The 13,485-nt window shown below is 49.1% G+C and overlaps 1 protein-coding gene across 1 annotated transcript in view; it reads right to left on the bottom strand.

Annotated features, from left to right (window-relative positions):
* The window catches only part of MCM3AP (minichromosome maintenance complex component 3 associated protein), a 43,962-nt gene that overhangs the window by 16,696 nt on the left and 13,781 nt on the right, over positions 1 to 13,485 (bottom strand). Inside the window, exons 9-18 of the mRNA XM_080658377.1 lie at positions 13,118 to 13,386; positions 12,463 to 12,625; positions 9,254 to 9,414; positions 8,236 to 8,477; positions 7,765 to 7,970; positions 6,701 to 6,801; positions 5,129 to 5,260; positions 4,622 to 4,735; positions 3,222 to 3,374; positions 1,688 to 1,885 (exon numbers count right to left, since the gene is read on the bottom strand). Coding sequence (XP_080514503.1) covers positions 1,688 to 1,885; positions 3,222 to 3,374; positions 4,622 to 4,735; positions 5,129 to 5,260; positions 6,701 to 6,801; positions 7,765 to 7,970; positions 8,236 to 8,477; positions 9,254 to 9,414; positions 12,463 to 12,625; positions 13,118 to 13,386 — 1,739 coding nt within the window. The remainder of the gene's footprint in view (positions 1 to 1,687; positions 1,886 to 3,221; positions 3,375 to 4,621; positions 4,736 to 5,128; positions 5,261 to 6,700; positions 6,802 to 7,764; positions 7,971 to 8,235; positions 8,478 to 9,253; positions 9,415 to 12,462; positions 12,626 to 13,117; positions 13,387 to 13,485) is intronic.

The following is a 13,485-nucleotide window of genomic DNA, read 5'->3' as shown; positions in this document are numbered from 1 at the left end:
GGATTACTGGGTCAAATGGGATTTCCATTTTCAGTTTTTTGAGGAAACTCCATACTGTTCTCCACAGTGGCTGCACCAGTCTGCATTCCCACCAGCAGTGCACGAGGCAAACCCCTGCCCTTTAGAGCACCCGCTGTCATGGGGAAAGACACACCTCTGCATGGGTATGCTGTGGTCTCACACAAGGCGGTCAAAGAAGTGATATGCGATAAGCTGTCACTTCTAACGGAAATAAGGAGAAACAGCATGACAATTTCAGGGGAGAGTGAGGGGGGGTGGCCATGCCAAGGCAGGAGTGGGCTGTGTGCAGAGGATACAGAGACAGCAGCTGGGGTTTGGAAGGGAAGGCAAGGGCAGCCATGCAAGGACTCAGGGAGCAGCACAAAGATGTCAACTAGAGGCACGAGGTGACCAGACTCAACTGTGATGGTGAGAACACCAGGGTGTAGAGGTCAAGGGCAGAAGCTGGCAGACAGACAGGCTGGCAGCAGAGGCAGTGAGGGCAGTGCTCTAGAATGATGGGCCCGAGCCCAGGTGCCTGGTCTAAGCCCAGGGAAGACAGACTGGCATTCCATGGAGGCCCCGAGGGGCAGGCTGGGTGAAAAGTAGGTTCTGACATCGGGTTGGGAATTGGATACAGAAGTCTGGAACACAGGATACAGGAGCCTCGGCCAGAGATGCACGAGGGGAGTTGTCAGTGTGAAGGACAGAAGAAGATTACCAAGGAGGGAGCAGCAGGGAAGAACAGAGGGCAGGGGGCTGTGCTGAGAGTGTCTTTGGGGGGAAGGGGGTGACAGACAAAGCAGCCATGACTTCAGGAGGAGGCCAGGCCAGTGCCCAGGCTGCCATGGGTCAAAGAGGGGTACTCTGACCACAGAGTGCATCTGAGACAGGTCAGCGCCATTGCCCACCCACTTACGGAGGCAGAAACAGGCTCTCAGAAATCTAGGCAACCACAGTTTGTTGGAATCACATGAAACCTGGAGACAGTTTTCAGAGAGAATGTCCCGTGACAGCCCAGGGAAAGACGAGGCACACCATGAGACCCAGACAGTGTGCGGCTACAGCCCCTCCATGCTGCCTTCTCCCGGGCTCCCCACTGGGCCTGAAGAGAGGCCGAGCCCTGCACGGCTGGCCTTGGATAGCCCAAGCGAAGACCTGGGCAGGGCCCTGAGGAGCTGCACATGCTCAGGGTGACTGGGAGGAATGGCAGGGAGGGCCATGCCAAAGGGGCACAGGAGGGAGCCCCATGAGGAGAGACTGGTGGATGGGAAGTGGAGTCACTAAAATGCTGTTGCAGAAGACAGAGGGAGCCGGTGTGAGTGAGGCAGCAGCAGAAATGACAAAGAAGCAGAAGAATCCGGAAGCATAGGAAACAGGAAGCAGGAGTGGCAGTGAGTCCCCATGGACCCCTGATTCCACAAATGAGAATGGACATGGTGTATTCTCAATTCAGGACAAAGACAGGTGGTTCCAACTAAAACGCAATTACCAGGACCCCGAAAGTTTTAAGGGGAAAAGGCATATAAATCAAAGCAGACAGAGCAACCACATGTCCAGAACTGGAGGGAAAGACACCTGCAAAAGTGCAGTCCTACGTCCACTCTCTAACGCCATCTCTCTTCCCCCGCAACACAGAGGTGGGACGGGGCCACTGAGGCGGCGCTGTGGCAAGCTGAGCGCTGACCTGGTGCAGGAGATGCCCACTTTCCCTGCGTGGCCGAGGTCCAGGAGGCCCTTGGCCAAGTTCTCCTCAGCAATGGGACACTCTGCACTGGGCACCAGTGCCGTCAGCCGATCATTCACATCCACACAGCAGGGCGCTGCAGGGAAGGCCCGCATCTGGCGCCTCAGCTTCTTCCGGGCTGCAACAGCTTCCCTCCACCTGAGGACACACCAACACATCATCACTGTGTGTATTAAAGGTTCACCACAGGGACAAATGCAAACATAAGCTCCGGCATCATTAACATGGGAACAGTTTTTGGCAATATGTTCAGTCTTTTTCAGCAACAGCCCTGAAAGTAAGAAATTAGTCAGAAGTAAAACTCAAGGGGAAAAAAAGTTTAAAAACAACTCAGGCATAGGAGAGGCCTGAAGCAAATGAATGGTGGTAAGCAAAAAAAGTGACTGAACTTAATAGCTAATGTGGACGGCTCTCTGGAGGGCCAGTGTGGCAATATGGATACAAGGTACATAGACCCTTTGACCCAGCAACCACCACTGATGGAACTTTATCTCCAGACGTGTGCATTGTGTGTGCAAGATGGTTACTACAGTACTCTTTGTAGAGGCTAAAGAGAGAAATCCACATACAAGTCCATCCACAGGGCCGGGGGGCCATTTACAAGTGCCACTGGCAACAACTGGGAAAGCTGACATGCTGCTGTGGTCTGGCCTCCACCTCCTATCCTAGCAAATGGGAGGAAAGAATGACTGGGCACAGAGCTGGCAACACGCTCCCAGATGTGCTAAGAACTACAAAAAGGACAGACGTGTCTGTGGGTACACAAGCAGCTGGAGGAAGACGGCCTCTCGAGGAATGAAGACTCACTGCTCACTGCTCCCTTTCATGTGGCTGCAACTGCCAAGGAACACTAGTACTTATTTTAAATTTTACATGAACTGAATCACCATACAAATTATGTAACACATATATGCCCAGTTTAGAGATTAATGATGAATTAAACACCCACATCCTTTCATCCAGTTGAGAAGCAGTGTCTCTGATGCCCATGGAACCTGCTTAGTCACATGCACTCTTGTTCCCAAAGTAACCACTATGCTGTGTGTTCATTATTTTCCTTCTTTTCTTTAGGCTTACACTACTATATATAAGACCGAAACAATCTATCTGAATATACACTGCTCGTGTGTTGTACAGATTTCTGTAGGAATTGTCTTCTTTCATTATAAATTAAGTTTTGCACACAGCTATAATTGGCTTGGTTTGTTCATGGCCATCTCCCTGTGTATAGTGCAAGGGTAAACGAGAAAAAGCAACCTTTAAATATTAGTCATACAGAACAATCCTCCCCAAACTAATTCCTTACTTATCCCTTTATACCTTTTAGGAAAGAACGTGTAACGTGTGTGTGTGTGTGTGTGTGTGTGTGCGCGCGCACATGCGTGCATGTGTATAATTGTCCGTTTCTGAAAGTATAATCTTTGTAAAAAGACTCCTGTGTGCATGGATTTATCTGTAAGAACACGTAGCTTACCTCTGAAGATACTTGCAGTAGCACTGAAGTTCCTGGAGGGTCTCCTTTGCAGTCTGGAAAATCTCCTCCCCGAGAAACAAGTCCACCAGGTGGGCACAGACTTCCTTACAGCAACGGGCCATGCGGACCTTCTGGTCTGTCTCCACTGCACTCCTAGGAAACAGGGCCATCAGCAGGAGAGCCACCGCACCAGGGCCCACACACACTGAGGGCTTGCCTTAAAAGTACAAGAGTCCGTATCTTTTATACTGAAATGTAATTACATTCTTGCTGCAAGAGAAACTTTAAGATTTTCGTTTTACTTAAGGTACAGCCATTTGGAAAGGAATGTCATACAACAAGCATAAGAGAAAAATTACAGGGTACTAGATTACAGGTCCAGCGGGGCCCTTGGAAATAAACCTTTATCTTAAAACAACAGCTAGAAATGTTAGTTTTTAAGACATCCCCTCATCAGCAATATTTGCTGTTTGCAATTAGAAGTGTCTCAAGTACATAACTGGCAGCCTGTGGTCAAACAATGGTGGCCCTCATATAAACCAGTATCTGTAGGAGAGATTTTTACAACAAAATTCTATCAACCAAAGGGGTAAAGAGGACTTTACCAAATATATTTAGTCACAAAAATCAAAGTAGCTTAAATAGGCAAGACCCATTTCCAATAGCCACCCTCTTGGGTGAGCTGCAGGCCAAGCCTCCTGGAGCCAAGGAGAACAGCACGTTCCCTGCACATCCATGAGTCCTGGGTTCCCTTATCTCCTGACACCCCTTCCTGGGATTAAGAACAGACAGATATCCATCATCTGTAAGGCCTCTCATAGTAAATATGAAAATAGATTCCCAATTAATAGAGAGGGAAACATTAATGAACACACTTCTGCCTCTAGGTCTGTTCCCCATCTGCACTGGGAGCTGTGATCAGGACTAAAGAGTCCATCGCCTTCGAGGCTATCTCAGAGAGCTTAAGCACCAGGACAGATTTCCCTGCACAGCTGAACCTCTGTCTTCCCTGAAGCCTGGCATGGAAATCAATAAAGTTCTTAAGTGAGATAGCTTCAAGAAATATTTTAGCATGTGGAATAAGAGAAGGATCTTTTACTACAGAAAAACTAACGACAAGTAACCTGGTATGGAGACTACCAGTAAATGCTTTTGCTGAGACATCCCCCTGTCTGGGGTAGGGTCCGCAACGAAGGTAACAGTGAAAGGGAGGCCCTCTCTGGAGGCCACACACATACAGGGACAGGGTTCTAGTGTTTGGCTATCAAAAGATATGTATGCTCCTTGCCAAAGTGCAACCCAGCTAGCCGGAGCTGCAGCAGCCTGCCCAGTGCCTAAGGGTCCCGCTCCCTCCTGCCAGACCCCTCCTCTCACACTGTAGGACCCAGCACTTCACTTACTTCAGTTCCTGGGAGCAGGTTTCCCTCACACATTCCATCATCACCAGCTCTGTCAGCTCTGCAGCCAGGCCCTGACTCATCTGAGTTAACACCAGTTCTCTTTCTTGCTTCAACCTAAGGGTTTAAAACAAGAAAAAAGAGCAAGGGTAATGTTTAAGAATAAACATAAACAGCATCACACTCCAAGACCTCACAAGTGGAGGTTTGAGTTGTGCTGCCTGAGTCCATAGGCCTAACCCTCTGATCCCAACAGACAAACCACACAGCTGGCCCCACTTTAGCCCCACTGGCCACCACCCTCCCCCACTGGCAAAGGGTTGCTGCTGCTTACAAGGTGGGTGTAGCCTCAGGACCCATCCGCTCCCTGGGCCAAAGTGTATGAGGGCACTGGGTGAGCCTCGGGCCTGATGCAATGGACAATGGCAGGAGCTTGCGAGGCCCTGTTAAGTTCTCCTATGTCCACACACTCTGACCCCCAGGTGCACTGCAAGGACGAGACACACTCACCTCTCCTCTTCAGCCTGCCGCCTCTCCTCCTCTTTCCGCTCCCTTTCCTCAGTCATTTCTTCAGCGGCAATGTGCCGCAAAATGCCGGTGGTAGCAACTGTTAACAACTCCTCCACAGCAGCATTGGAAACACTAGACAGAGCAAAGTGGATGGAATTCTAAATAAATAAATACCAAGCTAATCACATAACTAAACTTTGAACATTGGCAAGGGGAAAACAACGTATTTAGCTTTTAGCATAAAAATTAAACCCCTGGTTAGGAACATAAAATCTATCAAAACTGACATCAAACCCACAGCCTAGGTATGTGTCCAAACCGGGAATCGTCAAACCCACAACCTTCCGGTGTACGGGACTATGCTCTAACCAACGAGCCACTGGCCAGAGCAGACAGATTGTGATTAAATTTATTAAGACTAGATGTTGAAGTATTAGACAGAAGCAGATAAAGTTTGTAGTTTTAAATGTCTAAGGAAATTTTACCATGGTGTAAAATGCAAATGGTACAAAATATTCAAATTTTTAATAAACTGAAACGTAACCCAAGATTTTTTAAGTTAGTTTCTTGTTTTGTTGTTGTTATTGTTGTTATTCCTCACTCAAGGGTATTTTTTCCATTGATTTTGAAAGACAGTAGGGTGGGGAGGGGGGTAGAGGGAGAGAAAAGAGAGAAATTGATGTGAGACACATCGATTGGTTGCCTCCCCCATGCACCTGGCAACCCAGATACGTTCCTTTGACTGGTAATCGAACTCGAGACCCTTCAGTGCGTGGGCCGATGCTCCAACCACTGAGTCACACTGGCCAGGGCTATAGTGAGTATTTTTCATTTGGGGGGGAGATAATTCTGAATATTTATTTATTTATTGAATTTATTGAAGAGATATTGGTTAATAAAATTACATTGATTTTAAGGATACAATTCTGTAATAAATCATCTAAGTCACCTGTATACTGTATTGTGTGTTCACCACCCCAAGTCAAGTCTCCTAGTATTTTTCATATTTAATAGAGAATGAACTCATTTTTACTTTCTTAGAATTTTTTAAAATATATTTTTATTGATTTTAGAGAGGAAGGGAGGAGGATAGAGAGATAGAAACATCAATGATGCGAGACAATCATTGATCAGCTGCCTCCTGCACACCCCCGACTGGGGATTGAGCCCGCAACCCAGGCACATGCCCTTGGCCGGAATCGAACCTGGGACCCCTCAGTCCGCAGACCAACGCTCTATCCACTGAGCCAAACCGGCCAGGGCACTTTATTAGAATTTTAAGTTGTATTTAAAGTTTAAAGAAAAATAGGGTTTAATTTACAGCTTTAATAAACCTCTTGCTGCTCAAAAAGCAGACACAAATGGAAACTACATGCCAATGACCAACAGACGGTCAGAAACATGAATGACACCCACCTAGAGAACAGAACCAACATTCGAGCCCGTACAAATGGGAAGCTGCCATCTCCTGCTGAAGACTGAGAACAGCTTTACGAGAGGAAGTGTCTGGAGGGACAGAGTGTGGTCCCAGTGAGTGCACACTGCTTTAGAGCAGAAGGGGCGCCCACTTACCCCAGAGCTGTGGCTGCGAAGGCTGCCCCAGCAGCACCAACCTCCTCACAGTCCCTCTGAAGAACCTCCTGGATGAGCTCGTCCACCACTTGTGCCAGGTCCTAAAGAGAGGTCAGACGGCGGGTCAAGCGTGCCAGCAGTGACTGCCTCAATCCAGACCCAGCTTATAACCAAACAATCTCACTCCACAGCCTAAAGGCACTAAAGACCTTCACAGAACCACTGAGTTCGCATGGAACTGGTCCTGGGCAGAAACCCCATCAAAGCCTTGTCAATGGACGTTGTTTGAAGGTGTTTTAACGACCCTCACAAGGGGTACGATGCTGTTTCTGGGAAGAGTTCCTGCTAAGGAACAGAGGAGCCTTGCGCGAGGATGGCCGTTCAGAAGGCCCCCAGTGCCACTCCCTCACATCAAACACGCTCAGGGTCTGTGGCCATTCTTCACGTTCCTCCTTGATCCCCTGACTGGGGTAGCGTCGAGTGCCTGTTCAAGCAATAGGTGGCGAGACCAAGTGCCACAACCTGAAGTGGACCGGCTCTGCTCGACCTAATCACGTGCCTGTCCGTGGGCATGTGGTGCTACCCGTGGTCCCCATGTCCCTAGTTAACATGTCTACTGGTTTTCAAAGGAGCATACTGAGCACCATTCAGAGCAGACACATGGGGGCACAGGATGGCGCTGGGACAGGGCAACCATGGACACCACATGCCTGCAGAGCTCTTGGCACAGGAAGCACTCAACACCAGGCAACACTTATTTTATCAACAGCTTTACATCCATAAACACCCTTCAGCACTTTCGCCTGTGACCTTTCAAAGAAAAACACGGGCAGCAAACTAGAGACCCACACGTCATCCCTCAGGCCTCAGGCTCCTAAGACACAGACGCAAGCCTGTGGACTAGATTCCAAAGTGAGACCTGCCATGGCTAGTTCAGAACATTCTAAGGTCACATGTGCAACCACCTCAGTGGGTTCCGTCTACAATGGTCAGACTAGACATCAGATGCTGCTGGGTGTTGTGCGTAACAGGCTGCTTGGAGCCTGAGCTGGAAGACTCCTTACCGCGTCAGAGTACACAGGCTCAGGCTTTGCAGGAAGAAGCTCCGGCTGCACAGGGGGTGGTATGGGGGATTGGAAGAGGCCGGCTGCCGCACTCGGGGTGGCTGCTGGGTGGTGCGGCAGATAGGGCAGTGCAGGGGCCAAGATGGGAAGAGGCTGCGGGAGGAGGGTAGGCGGGGACGCGTCCGCCTCCGTACCACCTTCCTCTCCTGGAAGAGAACAGGCACATGTGGGCACAAAGGACAACCTCCAGGCCACCCAGTGACATTAAGGACTGGCCACCCTCCCTGAGCTTCACGATGAGAAGTGCATGATGCCAGGGAGTCTTTCAGGCCAATCTCAGGATGAAACACCTGAGCACTGAACCAACATCCACATCTGGGCCCCAAAACCAGATAGGTGCTTCTGGCTCCCAAGAGGCTTCCTACAGGGACAAGCAGCTAGTTCCCTCCCCAAAGCTGCAGCTCCACTCACCTGCTGCATCCAAGCCGGGTCTCTGAGTGCCCACAGACAGCTCCGTAGCCACGCTCTCCCCGACGTACTTGTTCTGGAAGTTGAAGCTGCACACGGGGGTATGACGAGGGACAGGGGGCAACGGCCCCCCATTCACAATTTCCCCAACCGACACCATCAGCTTCCTGGTAATAAACACCGACTTCCTGGCCTTCAATAAGCCCTCTGGTTCCAAGAACGAGGACCGGTTCAGCTCGACACAGCTACCCAGACCACAAAGAACCCACAGAGAGATGTCTCAGGTGAGAGGCCAGCCTTCACTTCCCAGTGCCCGGCAACAACGCTGGAAGCCCCCTCCCTGATGTCACGGAGAAACCACCCACCCATATGGAAATCAGGAGGGGAGCAGCGCCCACTGCTGCCAGCCTACATGGGTGCCACCTGGCCTAGCTGTTAGCACCACACATACACACTCCTGGCTCCCTCCAAAGCGGCCACGTCTCCATGAGGAAGGACTACAGGCAGCACAAAGGCCACAGTTAGAGGGAGGGGCTGGGAAACCCAGCTCAGGGCGTGCCTATCATGTTTTATATCATGATGCCATTTTCTGGGAGAAGGTCCATGAGCCTCATCAGGTTCTCAAAACACTCATCTCCAAGCAGAGAATCCCTGCCCTGGCCCACTGGCACCTGTCTGGGCCATCAGAGTTGGGCAGTGGCCTATCATGGGCGGCCAGCAGAGACCATCCTCAAGGGATAGAATAAGGAGGCCCAACCTTTACCTTTAAGTCCTTCAGTGACTTGTAAAGCACTAATTTTGGAGTCACAAAGAACTGGGTCTAAACCAAATCAGCCAACAAGCAGCATGTGATCTGGAGACATTCCCCAGCCACTCTGAGCCTCGCTATGTATACCAGGGAGGCAGCACATGAAACATGCCTTCTGCAGGACCTCGTACATCAGTGGCACTTCCCAGCCCTTTATCAGAATTAAGGCAAAAAAGGAAAAAGATGCCCTTCAGTTTCACCCTCAGCTCCTACCCATCGGAAACAGTGAGACCATGGTAGTTGAGGAAGTCTGTGGCCTCTTCGCAATCTCTGAAGAGCAGCATGCGCACCACGCTGTCCAGGGGAAAGATGGTGGATCGTTGGGTGCTCACAGTATAGGCGATGTTGAGTGCCCGGAGAGCATCCTTTCGGATCTGAAAGGAGAAGCCAATCACTGCAGTTGCCCCAGGACCACAGAAAGGCTGGAATGGGGAACAGGACTCCTGATGTAGCTCATTCCCTCTGGATAGCAACTTGCCATTATGGGTCCCAGGCTTGGTGATCTAAGGCCATTTGCTCAGTGGAAGATGCCCAGGAATGCATGCAAAGGAGACAATTTTGAACATCCTATATAATAAAAGCCTAATATGCAAGTCAACCGAATGGCGGAACGACCGGCATAACAACCAGTCACTATGATGCGCACTACCACCAGGGGGCAGACGCTCAATGCAGGAGCTACCCCCAGCCCGCAGGCCCCAGGCCAGCCAAGGTGGTGCCAGCGGGGGGGGGGGGGCGGGGGGGGGGGGCCCTCGCCAAGCAATCCACCAGTCACCTTGCAGAGGGAGGTGACCAGCGGCGGGTCGGTGACGGGGGTAGGGGCCAGCAAGCAGACAGCGCCAGGCTCGCCAAGGCAAGTGCCAGCGGAGGTTCCCTGATTGCCCTGCCAGTTGCACCACAGATCGGCCCTGATCGCTGGCCAGGCCTAGGGACCTTTCCTGTGCAAGAATTTCGTGCACCGGGCCTCTTGTAGAAAAGATTAGCCTCAAGGCCTTATTTGTAAGAAACTAGAAAACAAACCACTCCACAGCAGGGCATGGAAAGTAAACTGTGCAGCATCCATTCAACAAAAAGCTGTGTAGATGCTAAAAATTATCACAAAGATAATGGAATGCCATTAAAAATGCATGACATGTGCCCTAACTAGTTTTGCTCAGTGGATAGAGCGTCGGTCTGCGGACTGGAAGGTCCCAGGTTCGATTCCGGTCAAGGGCATGTACCTTGGTTGTGGGCACATCCCCAGTGGGGGGTGTGCAGGAGGCAGCTAATCGATGTTTCTCTCTCATCGGTGTTTCTGACTCTCTATCCCTCTCCCTTCTTCTCTGTAAAAAAGCAATAAAAATATATTTTTAAAAAAATGCATGACATGAAATTAAGTAAAAGAGTCAGAGGCAAAATTGTTTCATAGCATTATAGAAAGTGCTTTTAAAAAAGAAGACAAAGGACAAACATGAAAATGCTTATAAAACTTGTGCTGGGTGACAGGAATCTGGGTGGCTTCTTCCAGTATTCTTGAACTAACTCAACCAGTATTTATCAATTGTTTACTTCATGCCTGGCATTGTTAGTGCTGAGATTACAACAGTGAACAAAGCAAAATCCCTGTCCCCATGTAGCTGATGTGTTAAGGAAACCAACACTGAATAAAATGCACATATAAAATACACAGTATAGCCCTAGCCAGTTTGGCTCAATGTACAGTGCTGGCCTGCGGACTCAACAGTCCCGGGTTCAATTCCTGTCAAGGGCACATGCCCGGGTTGCAAGCTCGGTCCCCAGTAGAGGGCATGCAGGAGGCAGCCGTTCCCTCTTATCACTGATGTTTCTATCTCTCTCTCCCTCTTCCTTCCTCTCTAAAATCAATTAAAATATATTTTCAAAAAAATATGTATATATATTTTTTAAGTACACAATACATTTAATGGTGACAGTGCGAGAAAGGCAAAGGACCTGAGCAATGACAAGGGTGGGTCCAGCCAAGACCGTGGCAGCCAAGCCAAGAACTGGAGGATGTGACCTTGTGTGGCTGTGAGAAGGAAGAGCAGTGAGAACAGCAAGCGCAGAAAACCTGAGGCAGGAAGGTGCGGGGCCTGAAGGGGGGGCACCACGATAGCAGGAGCCGAGCACGGAGGAAGCCGGGAGGCAGTCCCAAGGACAAGGGACAGTGTGGGCTTAAAGTTATTAAAATGGGCACAAATGGTGGACATTCTAATAACATTAAATAATCACTTTAAAATACTAATTATTAGTTTTATTTATTAACTGCATGGAGTTCCCCGAGTGGCACAGTGTTAGAAATCTTTTCATTTGTTCCAGAATTTCAGTCCTATTGGCAACTGTCAGATCTGACAATGAGCACACTTGCAGAAGATTCTTTGCCTGGAATGTGGTTTAGTCACTGTTTACAGGAGGGCTTTTTGTGTGACCAAGAGGAAAAATGACCTGGAGTCACAAGAACCAGCCAGCAGGTCCCTGAGATCTCCCAGGCAGCTTCCTTCACACCCAGTGGAGCCCAAGGGCTCTCAGCAAGGACTCTGCTGGTGGCATCCTCCACCCCTGCAGTGAGGGAACAGCACAGTATGTACAGCGGAGCCAGGCGTGGGCTGCTCTGTCATCATCCCCAAGTGCCCTTGGGCTGGGGCTGAGAACCTGACTGGAGATTCTGAGACCAGGAGCTCACACTTTAGGCAAAGCCCCAGGTGCCGCCTTTGTAACCCCGGGCACAGCACAGCATCGACAAAGAGTAGGCACTTGACATATTTACTGAAATGCATTTAGCATCATCAGGCTCTCTAAAAATTTACTATCACTGAGAATTTCTAAGTTAGAGACGTTATGCCTGCAGTTTTTTGCTTCCCAGGGAAGATAAAGTACTAAACTCTAGTTACATGGTTCTAAAGAGGTTTTTCTTATCTGAACTGTAAGTACAGTATTTTTCATTGCCTTCAGTGATCAATGATGGTAACGCCTGTAGAATGGGGTTACACCAGTGACCGTGGGGGGCTGCCACGAGGGCTGCACCAGAGTTAGCCCCGGACCTGTCTGAAACATTCATGGAAAGCAGCACTTAAATGTCATAAGTAATGCCCTAGCCGGTATGTTTAGTGGTTAGAGTGTTAGCCTCCGCACTGAAGGGTTGTGGGTTCAATTCCCAGTCAAGGGCAGGTATCTGGGTTGCACATTCCATCCCCAGCCCTGGTTGGGGTTCATGATGGAGGCAACCAATTGATGTGTCTCTCTCACATTGATGTCGTGTCTCTCTCCTCTCTCGCTCCCCCCACTCTCCTGCCTGCCTTCCACTCTGTCTAAAAAAATCAACAGAAAAAATATCCTCAGGTGATGATTAACAACAACATATATTTATATATCATAAATAACAACCTCCTTTCTTCTAATTCTGCAAGTACAGTAACATTACTCACCTGATTAAAGTAGCAATGTAAAAGACAAGCGTTCAAATAAGAAGCTGACTGGACCAGTTTGAAAAATCTCACAAAATTATTACTGTTCAATGCAGCAAAAGCCTGAACAGCAAATTTCACCTCAGAGGAGTTTCTAACAGCAGGATGGAACTGTTGTACTTCTCTGTTAATTAAAGGAGATAAAAGAGATTAGAAATTTATATGATTAATTTGACAATATACTCCATAAAAAAAGGATCTGATAAAAAACTAGATTTCAATCATACTGAGAAAGAGGGTCATAATGGCAAATTGCTAACAGCTCTGATAGGGCACCCTGGGCATTGCTGTCCTGGTTCACTCACCTATTGTACTCATTGGGCCCATTCCTTCCTTATTTCCTCTTGCTGACAAGAAGAAATTATTCTCAGGAAGGATTTGGAGCAACTTTAGATGTGCTGGTGTCAGCGTACATCCATCCTGCTCCCAGTGGCTCAGGTCAAGGGACTGAGCCCAGCCAAGGTTTCTTACCATCATCCCGGCATTACGGACCAGAGAACGGACCAGAGACAACGCAGCACTAACAGCTACCGCTGATCCCGACAGCTCTTTCCCTGTTTACACCCTGCTTTCCATTTCCAGACAGCTTGGGCCAGCTCCGGAATTGAATATTCACCTTAGGATGTCCCCCTTGTTGAGATTGAGCAGCACATTGTAGCCCTGGAACTCAGCTTCACTGACACAGAACACGCCCTTGTTCCTCAGGTCTTGGTACATCTCCTTCAGACTCTGAAGGCACTTGGTCATGTTCTCATTGTTGATCTTGGCATCAAAGGAGGACATGGGCTCCTCACACATGAAGTGAGCACAGTGGATATGAAGCCGGGCACACTTCTCAATCAGGGACACCGTCATGGGATCACATAGGTGCTGCTGCGTGATGTCCTGGCCACAAGAGGGGAATATTACACATGCACGCACACACACCTTATATGCATGTGTTTCATAGACACAGATCCCATGCACATATTCCCATGCAGAGAA

Source organism: Plecotus auritus (genome assembly GCF_963455305.1).
Source record: "Plecotus auritus genome assembly, chromosome: 2".
Classification (NCBI taxonomy): Eukaryota; Metazoa; Chordata; class Mammalia; order Chiroptera; family Vespertilionidae; genus Plecotus; species Plecotus auritus.
The sequence above is the reverse complement of the archived record's forward strand: the minus strand, read 5'-3'. Positions and strand labels throughout refer to the sequence as shown.